We start from the raw sequence: 14,274 nt of genomic DNA on the forward strand, positions 1-14,274 counted from the left end.
AACCAGAGAATATAATATGGTTCTGTGCCAATGCCTTGGTGGCGCTGGGGGTCATTAGGTGGGCCGCGCCACTCCGGAGGGTTGTTTAAATCGGCGGCTCGAATTTTCGAAAATACCCGTAAGCAAAGATGACGTAAATTGCCAACATTCGGTGTATTTTGTATTGAGAGAAAAGTCGCTCGACGGAAAACAAGTAGGGGAATCCCATTTATCGGTTCACTTCCTGGTTCGATTACTGAGAAGAGTACACGCAGTGTACAATGAAATGCATGTTGATATTTTCTGTTCAGGAGGGTGCTCTGAACGTACGTATACTTCCTGTGGACTTTCCATAGAGCCGTAGAACGTGAAATACTATACGGGGAGCGAGGAAGTTTGTCACTATGTTTGGCAAGAACAACAAAGTACAGGCGGACGCGGTATCTCCTTCATATGAGAATATCAGAATCCAACTAAATGCAATAGCACAAAACTTGGATGAAGATGACATTCAGAATTTGAAATGTCTGTGTCATAACTACATCCCTTATGGAAAACTGACGGAAATAAAATCTGGACTAGCTCTCTTAGAGATTTTATGCAATCGGAACCTAGTCGGTGAGGGGAACACGAGGTTTCTGGCGGAATGCCTCGAGGCCACACGGAGGAGCGATTTGCTGGAGAAGCTTGGGACCAATAGTTGTGAGGTACAGAACTTGACGAGAGACAAGGGGTCTTTGCTTGATCCGTATCGGTAAGTCAGCATAAAGTGTTGTGTTCCAGGGACATTGTGCTCACATGGGGCAACAAAAGGATGGTGGACTGACTGCAAATTTTAATGGTGACCTTGAAATTAGGTAATGCTCAGTCTTCCTACGACTTCGAAAACTAGGCACAATACAGATTGTTTCTTGCACAAGATCAGGATAAATTGATGGCTCATTTCAAGACCATTAACCCTCTCGCATAGTTCCAGCGTATCATGATATACACTCAGCTTAAAAAGGGTGCTAGAGAGGTGATATGGTAGGTGACAGGAGCTTGGGGCTTCTAAATTGGAATCCACCGAAGAGGAAATATGGCCTTTGGAACCCAAAGCTCAACCCTCGCCTAGCCAAACTAAACACTGATGTATGATTTAAAACTGAGGTAGAAAAATGTAAGTCAAACTAAAAACTGAGGCATGGTTAAAGACTGGGGTAAAAAATGTAAATCAAACTAAAGACTGATGTATGGTTTAAAACGGAGGTAAAAAAATGTAAGTCAAACTAAAGACTGATGTATGGTTTAAAACTGAGGTAAAAAAAATGTAAGTCAAACTGACAATGTGATCGCCTTTTCCAAAAGAAACTGGAAGAAACCATGGAATACATGCAAATTGCAATCTTATCAATTGATTATCAAAATCATTCAAAATATCACGAACGTTGGAAAACATGAATGACTTCACGGAGATTGTTTGAACAAGTTTGCATGCTGTTATATTTTTATACGTCATGGAATGTATTTTCGCAAACCATGTATTGCCTTTTGATCTGATTCAGAATTTCCAAAAGAAGCCTGAATTTACCATGGAATACATCACGTAAATTACATCAATTAATTATCAAAATCATTCAAAATATCACGAACTTTAGAAAACATGAATGACTTCACGGAGATTGTTTGAATTAGTTTGCATGCTGTTTTTTCTTACGTCATGGAATGTATTTTCACAAACCATCTGCATGGACATGTAGTATAGATGCGATTTAATCCATACTTGATGCAGGCTATTGCCATTTTATCTGCATTTAGGGTTATGATCATGAAAGTAGCTGCATGCCTGGACGCCACCGAGGTAAACGAATTAGCCTTCTGCTTGTCTGATTATCTGCCACGGAAAAGCACGACCTACGATTCGGCTTACTCTCTTCTGTCGGCGTTAGAAAGGAGCGGGGACCTGGGGCGAGACAACTGCGATCTCTTGGAGAAGTACGTAGAAGCGGTTATCAGCAATCCTACCGCCTTGGGATTGATCAGAAACTATAAAGGTAGGTTGGTTACAGTCTTGACTAAACGATGGAATGATGCACTCCCGAAATGATACCGAGACAGTCAATTGTTGATACCAAAATCATTTTGTCAACTGATGCGTAGCCCAATGTACATTAATTTCGTTTCGAGCGCCAGGTCATATTTTTTCAAATAGCACACACTGAGTTTTCAAGTAGAATATTATCTATTGGGTATTATCTCCGATTTGATACATACAAATATATAGTTTATAGTTCCATCATACGTGATATAGGTCATCGGCCCCTTACAATGATAAATAACGATATCGATATTATAATATACATAAAATATAACTCAGCTTATCTCGATATAACTCTTAACTATTTTTAACTGAAATCTTCCACACCATTAGTTGATGATATTGTCTGCTTATGGGGTCGATTATAAGGTGAAACTTAAATAACAGTGCCACAGAGTTAGAATATATTTACCAAGTCAAAATATTCAATGCTGGAAAATTAGAATTTTCAACCATATCCGCCAAAGGTCCATCCGCCAAAGGTACTTCTAGTCTTTAAGGCCCTCCAGGGTAATGCTCATCAGTACCTGGTTGATATGGTCAAGGTAAGGCAACCATTGTCTCATCATAGATTGCGTGGTGTCTCTGAGCTATTGCTTGTGGTGCCGGTTACGCGCTGCGTAACTTTTGGAGACTGGGCTTTTTGCTCGGCTGCCCCCAAGCTTTGGAACAATCTCCCCAGAGTATTATCTTGGCAGAAAACATCGCCCAGTTCAAATCACTCCTTAAGCGTCATCTTTTAGGGAGTGTTTTGCTTTGTAAAGCGCTCAAAAATGCCTTGCATAATCGAGCGCTATATAAATCCTCTAATATCATTATTATTATCCTGAGGAAATCGGGAGTTAATAGTCGCTTTTCCGGCCCTGGGCCAATGGTCAATGGTCAATGGCCAATGGTCAATGATTGAGGGTCTTGCATATTTACCGCCTACGCTGTATATCATGAACTTTTACTCTTATCTTTGAGAACATAGACGGTTATGAAGGTTACGGTGACAAGCAAATCAATTGTCGGTCGGGATAAAATATGTGCTGATATCTGTTTTTCTGCTTTGTAAATATTAAAACGTCACCATGTCCTAAAGTAATATCATTGTTTTTGGACCAAAATATGGTACGAAGTATTCGATCTACACACCCTTAGAAATGAAAGTTCTAGATCTTTGGAAAAAGCTTAAATGGTTTTTCGGGCAAAAGAAATATGCCCCCGTAGAGGTCACGGTTTTTCAGGGATATGAAAAACTGTTAGAGGTTTTTCACAATCTCAAAAACCATTTGGGGGTTTCCGTTTTACCAAAAACCTCTACGAGGTGAATATAATATTGTACGCTGTGTTGCTGGATCCTTTATTTTCAGTTGCCAGAGATAATGAAAATGATCGGAAGGAAAGCAATGCAGAAATGTCTAAGCCGGAGAAGAATCCGCTCCAACCGAGCCACGAATCAACAGAAAAGTACCGGGGAGTCGATGACAACAGTCGGTTTAGGGACTGTCCAGTGCAAGTGGACGCGGTGAAAGACAATTCTGAAGATAAATGTACGAGCGGGAATCGTGAAGCGCCAGATATTACGTCAGAGCTGCCACGTGTCAGACTACAAAATACCGGCACCAGAACTATAGATGAAGTGGCTGCAACATATTTCGTCCGTCTCGCTGAGGGAAAAAAGTCAGAACTGTCTACGATGGAGATGGAACAGAAGTGTCCGGGTTCTTCATCGACACATATTAGCCAGGCCGGTGTCAATGTCGGTATATCGCTTGGACATGACGAGGTACAAGTATCCACCGCAAGTCCCACGATCCACGTTGGTGATGAGTCCAGTCAGTGCTCTTCCGACGACCATGGATTGATAGAGTTACCATCAGTGCCTACGGCTGATTGCCCAAAGGAACCACGCCAATCGGTCTGCAGTCATCGAAATCCTGAATCCCTCGTTCTTGCAGATATTAAACCACCAGGCCAACGAAATTTGTTGCCAAGTACACAGGCATCTGTTAATTCAGAAGCAACAGAACGAGAAGACATGGTAACTCCAGCATCCCAGTTTGGCTTTTACCCAACTTCTTCAGGTGCAAAACTTCCAGCGCAAGCGGCTGTGATCGGTAACCCATCATTTCAGGGCGATGAGTGTCATGTTTCTCTTTTTGGCGAACTGGGAACCTCTGGGAGGAGCTGTGTAAACGAATGGGAGACTTCCAAGCCAGCGGACGGGGCTCCGCTTCAACCACTACAACATGATTTGGTGAAGAGTAGCGTGGACACCATTAACGTCTCTTCAAATGAGATGACTAATCATCAGGAACCACTAGCTGGTAAGTAACACGAATTCGATTCCTTGTAAAGAAGAGGGTTCTGGAACTTTCTTTTAGACGACAACTTTTCTGTATGAACAGTGGTGTATTCATTGGAAGTCTACACGTGAAGGCAAGTACGGGGAAAAACTGCTAGAAAACACGTGTGATAGGAAAATATGTACCGCTACAGCACGAAAATTGCAATCAGATCATCAAAATACAGTTTGTATATGCTTTTTCAGTATTGGCTGAAGACCTTCCAAAGAAACCCTCTGTTATCAAGGCGATAAGGCTCCAAGTTGCCGAACCGCTTTTGAAATGCCAAAGTGAGAAAGTGGACGAAGACGTCCTGTTTTACAAAATGACTGCGGACCCGCGTGGACTCTGCCTCATCATCAACAACATGAAGTTCCGCGAGGAGAAATTGCGAGAGCGCATTGCGAGTGACCGTGATCGAGGTAATCAATGTTGCAATTATGTTCCGAGGGAAGACAGGGGAGGATCCACAAAGTTTGGAAATATTGGCACAGCTATGTACACAGAGCATCAAAAGTGCGATTGTGAACACTTGGAGGGTCTGGGGGACCTTCCCCAGAGAATTTTGGAAATTTGAAATCTGGAATTTACGTTAGAAGAACGTTAGAACTTACGTTTGAAGAATACAGTTATTTTCTTCTTGGACTTGGAGTGGGACACCTTGAAAAAATCGTTGCTCTCCCACGCAATGCGCCGCCCCCCCCCCTCCCCCATCTTTTCCTTCGTGGATCACGACCCAGTTCTTCTTTCCCATTATTTTTCAGAAAGTCTAGAAGGCATATTCAAGAAGCTGAAGTTTAAGATTCAAAGCGAGCAGGATCTGACGAGTCAAGAGATTATGGATGTCGTTAAGAAAGCCGCCTACGGCAATGATCACTCTCTTTATGACTGTTTCGTCTGTTGTATCCTTTCCCACGGCGCTGAAGGAATCGTCTACGGCACCGATGTCATCCCGGTAAATATCCGAAAGATTACTGAACACTTCACTGGTCAGAACTGCCCGACATTGAACGGAAAGCCAAAGTTGTTCTTCATCGAGGCATGCCAGGGGAACCGGAAAGATGTGGGTGTCCGGGCTGACGGGACTAACTCTGAGACACGTATGAGTCCGACTGAAGCGGACTTTCTTATGGGATATGCAACACCGCCGGGGTATGCTGCCTATCTGGACAAGGAGACGGGGTCATTCTACATACAGAAACTGGTTGATACTTTGGAAAAATACAGTGATAGGTAGGTAGATATAGTTCCAAATCGACCATCATGAACGAGATAGGAACCGGTGAAGATGACGTGTGGGATTCAACTCGAAGGAACGGGGAGCCCGGTAAGGCCGATGAAATTCAATTTCCTGGTTCTTGCACCCACTTTCAGGAAATGATAAAAGATTTTCTTAACTTTCATCTTTCATCATCAGTTCAGAGCTAAATGATCGATGTATCATTTTACGCGTCTTCATTTTATCTGTGCAGTGAATAAATAAAACATAGCCATAGGTCTTGTCTGATATCAGGGAAATTTCGGTTCGACTCTTGAAGGAGGACAGGCGCGTTTTTGCCTTAATTTCTGAAGTTCCAAATTCATTGTCATTCATCGTCTTTATGTATTCTTCCGACGATGATGTCCGTTTTCTTTCAGGGAGGACATCACGAGCATCATGGTGATGGTGAACGGGGAAGTCGCCAAAGACACCGCTGAAATTGAGGGCGGACTTTACAAACAGATCCCAAAGCCAGAGATAACTCTGACCAAGAAAGTGTTCCTCAGGAAATGAACGTAGCAATATACATGTGTATCTTCGAATGCTGTGATTTGCCGCCCTCGACTACACGGAGTACACTACGGTCGCAGTGGACCGGCCTCGACCTGCCGCCGAGAGACAATCAGGATGATGAAATGGACCGCATGGGAGTCGGACATGGGGAGGGAAGGCCAATGAGGAGTCAGACAAGGACCCTTCCTTGGACCAGAGTCTTTCGACTCTGCTTGGACAAAGGATTCCGGCGCGTCTATACTGTGGTCCAGAATACTTAGTAAGGGTAACCAATTTGGAGAACCGGTGTGATATGACCTTGTCCGACGTATTCAGTTGTCTTTTTAGACTTGCGCCTTAAGCCGTCATCATTGAATTAAAATTCCTCACACAGACCCAGCGGTTCTTTTGTCGCCATAACCGGGCATAGAATGGTGTTATCAATCTGATAACAAATATCAAAAACACAAAGAAAATATCGAAAATTTAATGCTAAAACACGCACTTTATTCTGAGTATTAGAATGAGTAAACGAGAACGATTAAGTAACAATAAAACAATAAATACTCAAAAGACAAAAATTGGCATTTGCGTCACCATGGAAACGTAAAAATTGTTACGATGCGCAAGTGTCACAGCACTAAAAAAGCGCGGGAGTTTTATGATGAAGTTACCCTTAACATCTCTTAGATGAACCTTAAGGCTGTCCCATCTCATATTTTTTCTATGAAGAGAATAGCCATTGGCACCGAGCCACTGCTTCAGACCACTTCATTGCTGCACTGATCTTGAAAAGTCGAGGGAACCTATAGGTAGGAACTCGGGGTCGAACCAGTGGTCCACAGGATACTGATAGTATATCTGGTAAGGGAACTCGTCCGGTGTGACTTTGTGGTAGAAATATGCCTCGTACAAGCGAGAATAGTGCCATTGTAGTGGGAGATAGTCGAGACATCTATGAGCGACTTCGTGTCACTTAATCTGGCCCACATGTCTCCTGCCTATAGTCTCCCTATAAGATCACGCAGAGCAAGAGTGCTAGTCACAAGGTTTTAACAAATGATAGTTCACAGCATACATGTATGTATCACATTTTTTACTCTAAAAAGGCCAAAAGCCGCTTAGATTAAAACATTTAGCTAGCGTTTGACGTCCAAGGGCTTTGTAAATTTACGCTGCGCTGCCCTGCCCTCACTAAAATTGTCTTTAGCGTCAAACGCTCTCAAAATTGCGCATGTGGATATGGGCCTTTGCAGTTGGTAACCGCGACGGACCCAAACATAAAGAGACTTTCCATTTTCTTAATCGTTTTTTGACCGCTGACAGCATATTATACGTTGGAACAGTAAACGTGATCAGGAGCCGTCGCGACTACAAATGGATTATCATAAATAGAAAAGGTGCTGCCATCAATCGGTAAACAACTTCATTTTTGACCAAGATCAGGCTCAGAGACCGAGAAGACGGACACCTTCGAACTATAGAAAAACCTGGCTTAAACGAATAAACTTTCACTCAAACTGCAATTTTCTCCGTTTTTTGCGTTTTGTACCACTCATGCAATATTGCACACCAGTCCTAGAACAAACCGGCCTTTTCCTTTTCGTACATGTACTACGTGGTGCCACCTTTTCAGATTGCGAAAACATCTCGTCCGGTTTTGTGACGTCACCTAGAGGCGTCAACATAACGCGACAAAATTTCAATTTCAGCCCACCGCTATGTTCAACAGCCCACTGGGAATTTTGTTGGCCTACTGAACCTTTTGGTGTCAGAACAGTACAGTGATTTTTGGACTTCGAGACAGAGAGTTTTGATATTTCGGGTGATGACGTCACTAAATCTGTCGCCACATCTAAAATGACCGGAGATTCCCGAATTTTTCCGAAGCAACATTCCGGGTCCAATTTGGCACTGGTACTCCCATCACATAAAGAGTTCAAAGTGTCTTCAGCAGTAGGTAATTCTGGACTTGATGAGTCTTCCTTAATCGGGTTCTTCGGTAACCCTGCTTTGGACGGCTGCTCAAGAAACGAGTCGTTTTCTGGAAGCAGACGACTTTTGGAAAAAGCGTCATGGCAGATTGCGTGTCTGCTCGAATTTTCAGAAGCAGACCTCGACAGTTTTACATTTTCACCTTCGGTACTCGAATCCACATCAGGTACTGAAAATGCGATATTTTGTTCGCAAATTTTTTCGTACAAACGTTTTCCGTTTTCCTCAAATGCGTTCGATTTGCAATCGTTCATGTCCGGCGCAACATGTGCTCGTGATGTCACGTTTTTAGGAATTTCCATTTTGTAAATCGCGTTTTTGAGTGGTTTTACAATCCAAGTAGACTTTTCTACGTCATCAGTCCCTTTTTCACTCGCCTCGCCAACTTTCCAAGGAGGAACAGTAAGAGCTGCATCTGTGACGTCAGAGAGATTTCTCTTTCGAATTTTTCTAACTTTACGGGGTTTTGGTGTGACACAAGCGCGCCGTACAGCCAGCGTTGGAGGGATCAGAACATTAGCGCAGGGATCAAATTGCGTGACACCACCGTAGGAATTATACTGATTTATCTGCATCATGTACATCAGCTGATATTGATAATAAACTGAGCAGACGTGGCAGTTTTCCCCGCAACATTTATGAGACGGAGGTGCAGCAGATGCTTGCATGACGTCATCAGGCATGGCGCCAGATTGTCCGAAAATCCTCTGCCGCAAACTGTCTACCATATGCTTTTGTACACAGTATTCCACCTTTTGTGACAATTCGGGCACAGGGGGTTTCAGAGCGTTCTTACCGCTTGGTGTTTTTGCCCAGGGTACAAGGGGTATACCTTGCCTTGTTACATTTTCAAAACCGTTGTCCTTACCAGACAGGCCGGATGAGTTTGAGGTGTTTTCCCATTTCGGTTTAGAATAGCCTTCGGAAATATTTTCTACCGTTAGGCTAAGTCCGCTGTTACTGTCCTGCGCGGGATGTCTGCGGGGATATCCTGTCGATGCGGAGTCCATGACAACCGACTCCCCGCGCTCAGTGTCCACAAGAGCATCTGACGAATTGCGAGATACAAGTTCCAATTTGCAGGATTTTTCTTTACTCGCGTGGTCACTATCGGTTTGAGAATCTGCACGAAATCCAGCTGTAATCATTTCACTATTTGCGCGCGCAAAACCTAGAGACGAGTGCACACTAGTTTCAGGTTCCGATGAGCGCACACCAAAGTCTGTCGAAAAGGACGGAGTCTTTTTTAAACTGAGATCAAGCGGCATTAACCCTTCTGAAGCAGACCTATTGTCCTCTTCTAGGGACCGAATAACACCACTTATGCTGCTCTTAATTTCTTTAAAACAAGCAAAATCGTCTTCGTAGTCGGCAGACGACAGATCGCTGAAATCGCCCACAAAGTCGTGTTTGGATTTTGATACAAAACCTGACGACTTAGCAGATGCAGTGTTGTAATCATTGTTAACATTTGTTGAATCCGATTGAGATGTTACATTGGATTGTTCATCAAAACATGCCACGTTCAACAGTCTATCACAAGATGTATCCAATTTAATACGTGGCATATTCGGTTTTTCACATTCAAGAGACGAGTCGGGCAGCATTGTCATATCGCAATTGTCCAGATCCCCAATGATGATGGTATCAGAACTGTAACCGTCAGAGTCCTCATCACAAACGCGTGATACATGTAAGTCTGCGATTTCGGAATATTCCGCAGACGCAATGGTTTCCAACGAAGCATCTTCCGGAAACGACCCCATGGCGTCAACACAAGGTTCGGCGACATTCGACAAAGTGGTTCCGCCTTCATTTGAAGCGGTGCTGCAGACATCATCAGGTGTTATTATGACCGTTGAATTGTCCATGATGCTCCCCTTTAATTCATTCAGGGCGTCATCGAAACTAGGCGATTCGTTAGCGGTGTTTTTTGCGAGAGCGGTCACAACCGATGCAGCACACGTGCTATTCGCACCAGAGGGACTACCTAAAACAGATTTGGAGGAAAATTTCAGATCACGAATTGTATCCGAAACGATTTCTGCAAGTGTATCCAACTCGAACATTATGGGCGTATCCATAATTTCGGTAACCGAGACAGCTTCTACAGACGTTTGCAAGACGTTCGTAGTGACAGCTGGGACAGTCTCGAAAGGTTTATTCATGACCGGTTCTGCATGCGTACCCAAGACTGTACAACAAGGTGTATCCCAAACTGTGTCTTTTGACGTAACTAAGACCGTATCGTAGGGCGTTTCCAAGACATTTTCTGCGGGTGTGTCCAAAACTGTTTCAGATGGCGTATCAAAGATTGTTTCTGTTGGATTATCGAAGACCGTTTCAGCAGGCGTATTCAAGACCGTTTCAGCAGGCGTTTTCAAGACCGCTTCAGCAAGCGTATCCATGACCATTTCTACAGGCGTATCCAAGATCATTTCCGGAGACGCATCCAATAGAATGTCACTGGGCGCATCCGAGACATTTTCTGCAAGCATATCCAAGACGGCCTTATCACTAGGTGTATCCACGACCGTTTCAGCCGGAGTATCCGCGACAATCTCAGCAGAAGTATCCGGATCAGCTACCGTTTCTGCAGGCGTATCAATGACGGCCGTCTCATCAGCGACCGTTTTTCCAGGCGAACCTAAAATCATCACAGTATCCAAAACAGTTCCAAGAGGCGTATCCAAAATCGTTCTAGGCGGTGTATCCAAGACTGTCTCTGCAGGCGTGTTCGATACAAGTTTGGCAGGTGTACCCAGGACAGTGCCGTCGAGATCTAAGTCCCGTACTAAATTGGTATTAGCGACAAATCGTACGAAAGAATCGTCCTTGACTGTTGAGGTACAAGTCTCAACACCAGAAAAACATTTCGCACCAATATTTGCCCCATCACAAAAATCAAATCCGCACTTTTCACTTGACGTTGGTGTGACGTCATTGTGGCCCATAAATACGTCATCATTAGCATCATGCATATCAATATCTTGCGATTCATTATCGCTGTCCGCCAAACTGCACATTAGTGCATTCAACTGGCACGAAGGAACAAATAGAATCATCTGTCCGCTAGGTTGTCCGTCCACTGTGTCTTCGGCAGACGTTTGGCATGTTGACACGGATGGGTCAGAAAGTTTGATGGCGGCGGGTGGGGAGATATGCGCAAGGATGGCTGGGGGGTTTTGCGAAACATTCTGCTTTGAAACGTCTCCTTTATTACCGCTCGCATCAGCTGCTACACTGTCAACGCAATTATCATCTGAGTCTGTCGTCTGTGAATGACATGACTTCTCGACACACACACTCGATTTCGCTTTATCATTTTCAGTATTCACAGCAGCGCCACTGACGACACCTTGTGGAGGAACAGCAGACACGAGCAATGGGCATGTCTCATTAGATTGCAACAGAGGTTCATGGACAATGTCTCCTAATTTGTGCAAGGGGTGCATAACACTTGCATGTTCATGATACGGCCCATCCATGTGAGGAGGCTGGTCAAAATACTCTTGACCCCTTTCACAGAATTTTGAAGGCTCCTTGCAGGCACTGTCTTTGATGAAGCGGTCCGTGGGAGAGACCAATTTAGGTGAGACTCTAACAGAACATTTTTCTCCGTCTAGTACAGAACACGGAAAAAGGTTCGTCACATCAGTCAAAACTTTATAGTCAGAACTGTCTGACTTTGCCCCACAAAGTTGAATGTTGGACGAAATTCCAGGAAAAGACAAAATCAATTCGTCCAAACTTTTGAAATTTCCATCATCCTTTGCAAACTTTTGATGCATTTCACTATTCAGGTGTTCATGGAGGGAAGTGTACCAAGAGCAACAACATTCACAATATCCTTTCTTGGAGCTTTTTCCAACTTTCTTAACACTGTTCACTTGGTTTTTACAGGAATCGAACGTCCCGGTAATCGGTTTATCTTTTATCCCTGGTTGTTTCGGCTCCGTAGCGAGGGGGCCAGTCATGCCCGAGTTCTTACAAGGGGCGACACTCACAGGTAAATCCCTAGAAAGTCTGACAGAATCCCGCACGTAGTCAACAAAGGGAGAGTCTAAAACATAATCCGGCTTTGAGGTATCCACAGACGGAAAGATTTCAAACTCCTTATGATCAGGGCGAAACCGATGTGAAGTATCCTCTATCTTTATGAATGGCGTCTTGAAAGTCTTGACTTTGACATGGGGTTGTGACTTACGACGAGAATTCCTGACAGAGTCCCCGATTTCCGATTGGGCTTGAGGGGACATTTTCCCAAAGCCTCGAGCCTTTTCGCGTTTTATCAGCGCAGTTATTTCGCCGAGATGTTTTATAGAGACACCCCAGTTCCGCGCATTTTTCAAGACGTCCGCAGCAGACGTCAATCTGTCTTTTGTCGCTGCTTTCATCAGCATGGCTTTGCCCCTTGTCATGCAAGCAGGGGCCGCCCCGTCAGTGGTGGGAGAACTGTCCTTATAGGAGACATCCAGCGTCTCTTTCCCACTTTTAAAATCAGCATTATCAGTCACAACACAGTACACATCCTTGCTCAAGAAGTCTTCAATCCTGCCGCCAAGCTGATGTACATCAGCACGTATCTGCTTAACATATCTTGACGAGCGAATATCCAAATAAAATGTCTTACCCTCAAACACTGATCTCGTAATGCCATTGAACTGAAGTTTTCGTTTCGTGGTTTCAGGAGTCCTACAAGATCCTATAGATGTCCTTGCCTGGCGTCCTAAGGATACCTTCCCCGTGTTATCCGAAAATTTTTCACGAAAATTTACCACTGCAGTGACCGCCATTTCTGCTTCTGAGCACATCACATCCGGCGGGTGTGTGTTGTCGTCTGCTGAACGAACTTGATGTAAACACGGGGAATGGGGTCGTCTATTGAAACTCACTGTGCGCCTATTGTGGGTGTGACAATGGCGAATTGCTCGCCTATTGGGCTGCTCAGTTTCCGATCAGCATGCCTGAGGAATCGTTTCAACCCGACCAAGCTGAACGAACAGTGTAACCAAAATAACACATCCCCATGCACATCTGGATCTGCCCTAATTAGTGATAATTGTGTTTTTATTGGAATATTTGTTCAGTAATCTAGAAACAACATGGAGAGACCCACACTTACAATGAATACCCATTATAATTATTATTGCATCGTCACATAAGGGCGAAATAAAAAATATGGTACAAATGGCACAACGTGGTGTTTTCCCAAGATACGGAAAATTCACCTCCATCTCTCATACCGAGGTTCTATTTTAACTGGAATAAAACTAAGATCAAGGTATAAGCTATTCTTAATTGTCTCCGAATTAATTACATGTAGTTCCTGGTTTTTCTTTGCATCGCTCCCTGCATGGTGTGAAAAATAGTTTTCAACCAAAGACAATAGACTGTGGTGAAGTCGCAAGATTTTTAGATACGACGCCTGTCGTCCAAACAGGCCCATTCGGGGGGGGGGGACAAAGCGGGGTACAAAGAACTTACGTCTGCAGAGGTCGTCTCTGGAAAACGTGTTTCTCGTGCAGATTTATAACGAAAGCGACCCCCCCCCCCCACCAAAATGTTAAATACGACCCTTTCGAAGATAGCTGTCTTTGATCTTATACACGAGCTGTAGAAGACAACCTGACTAATCTGTCTGTGGTTTTGACTTGATCGCACTGGCAGTCACAGCCGAATCGGATGTTTATGTCAAATAGAGCCTTCATGTTTTCACCTAGTGCTATTGTGTCAGGCAAAAGACAGAGCGACCACCCGGCCCATCTGACACATACGGCTGTCGCAAAACCGGACTCTGACGAAAATTTGAGTGTCTTTTGGGTTTTTCCACAGATACTACAGCAATTTTGAGAGTCAGAGTTTTTCGCTCCTTCGTCTAACATACAAAGAATTTCGTAATATCGAGAGGCAAAGTATATTGAAAACCGTTGATATACGACGATGCTCGTCCTGAAGAGGAGAATGATGTAAAAAAAACTTGGTGGGTCAAGATGGTGTATAGATCTCCTTGGCTACATTTTGTTCACAACCTGGGTTCACAAGTCTGTGATAAAGACGTGTGTCACGGTAACACATGAATGGTACTTCTTGACACAATGTAGAGACCTGGTTTGGTTCGATGGAGAACTGGTGAAGAG

At 44.0% G+C, this 14,274-nt stretch overlaps 2 protein-coding genes across 3 annotated transcripts; one reads left to right on the forward strand and one right to left on the reverse strand.

Annotated features, from left to right (window-relative positions):
* The first annotated feature begins 64 nt into the window (after positions 1–64).
* Positions 65–7,216, forward strand: LOC135486501 (caspase-8-like). Of its 2 annotated transcripts, XM_064769322.1 has the most exons (7): positions 68–193; positions 291–733; positions 1,777–2,012; positions 3,412–4,368; positions 4,593–4,808; positions 5,151–5,619; positions 6,025–7,216. In XM_064769322.1, the coding sequence occupies exons 2-7, from the start codon at positions 384–386 to the stop codon at positions 6,158–6,160; spliced, it is 2,364 nt and encodes a 787-aa protein (XP_064625392.1). In that variant the 5' UTR covers positions 68–193; positions 291–383; the 3' UTR covers positions 6,161–7,216. The 2 variants fall into 2 exon arrangements, with proteins under 2 accessions (XP_064625391.1, XP_064625392.1); XM_064769321.1 differs by having other exon boundaries at positions 65–733.
* A 91-nt stretch (positions 7,217–7,307) lies between these two features.
* Positions 7,308–13,200, reverse strand: LOC135486500 (uncharacterized). The gene has a single exon (XM_064769320.1). It carries the CDS (start codon positions 12,946–12,948, stop codon positions 7,651–7,653), a length of 5,298 nt encoding a protein of 1,765 aa, XP_064625390.1. The 5' UTR covers positions 12,949–13,200; the 3' UTR covers positions 7,308–7,650.
* Between the last annotated feature and the right edge of the window lie 1,074 nt (positions 13,201–14,274).

This window comes from Lineus longissimus, chromosome 4 (genome assembly GCF_910592395.1).
Source record: "Lineus longissimus chromosome 4, tnLinLong1.2, whole genome shotgun sequence".
NCBI lineage: Eukaryota > Metazoa > Nemertea > Pilidiophora > Heteronemertea > Lineidae > Lineus > Lineus longissimus.

What these genes read in the sequence shown, in the direction of transcription:
- LOC135486500 (XM_064769320.1), bottom strand. Translation starts at nt 12,948, where the DNA reads ATGTGCTCAGAAGCAGAAATGGCGGTCACTGCAGTGGTAAATTTTCGT.
- LOC135486501 (XM_064769321.1), top strand. Translation starts at nt 384, where the DNA reads ATGTTTGGCAAGAACAACAAAGTACAGGCGGACGCGGTATCTCCTTCA. An exon ending in TCTTTGCTTGATCCGTATCG is followed by an intron (nt 734 to 1,776) that starts GTAAGTCAGCAT and finishes ATCTGCATTTAG; the next exon opens with GGTTATGATCATGAAAGTAG. An exon ending in TGCGAGTGACCGTGATCGAG is followed by an intron (nt 4,809 to 5,150) that starts GTAATCAATGTT and finishes ATTATTTTTCAG; the next exon opens with AAAGTCTAGAAGGCATATTC.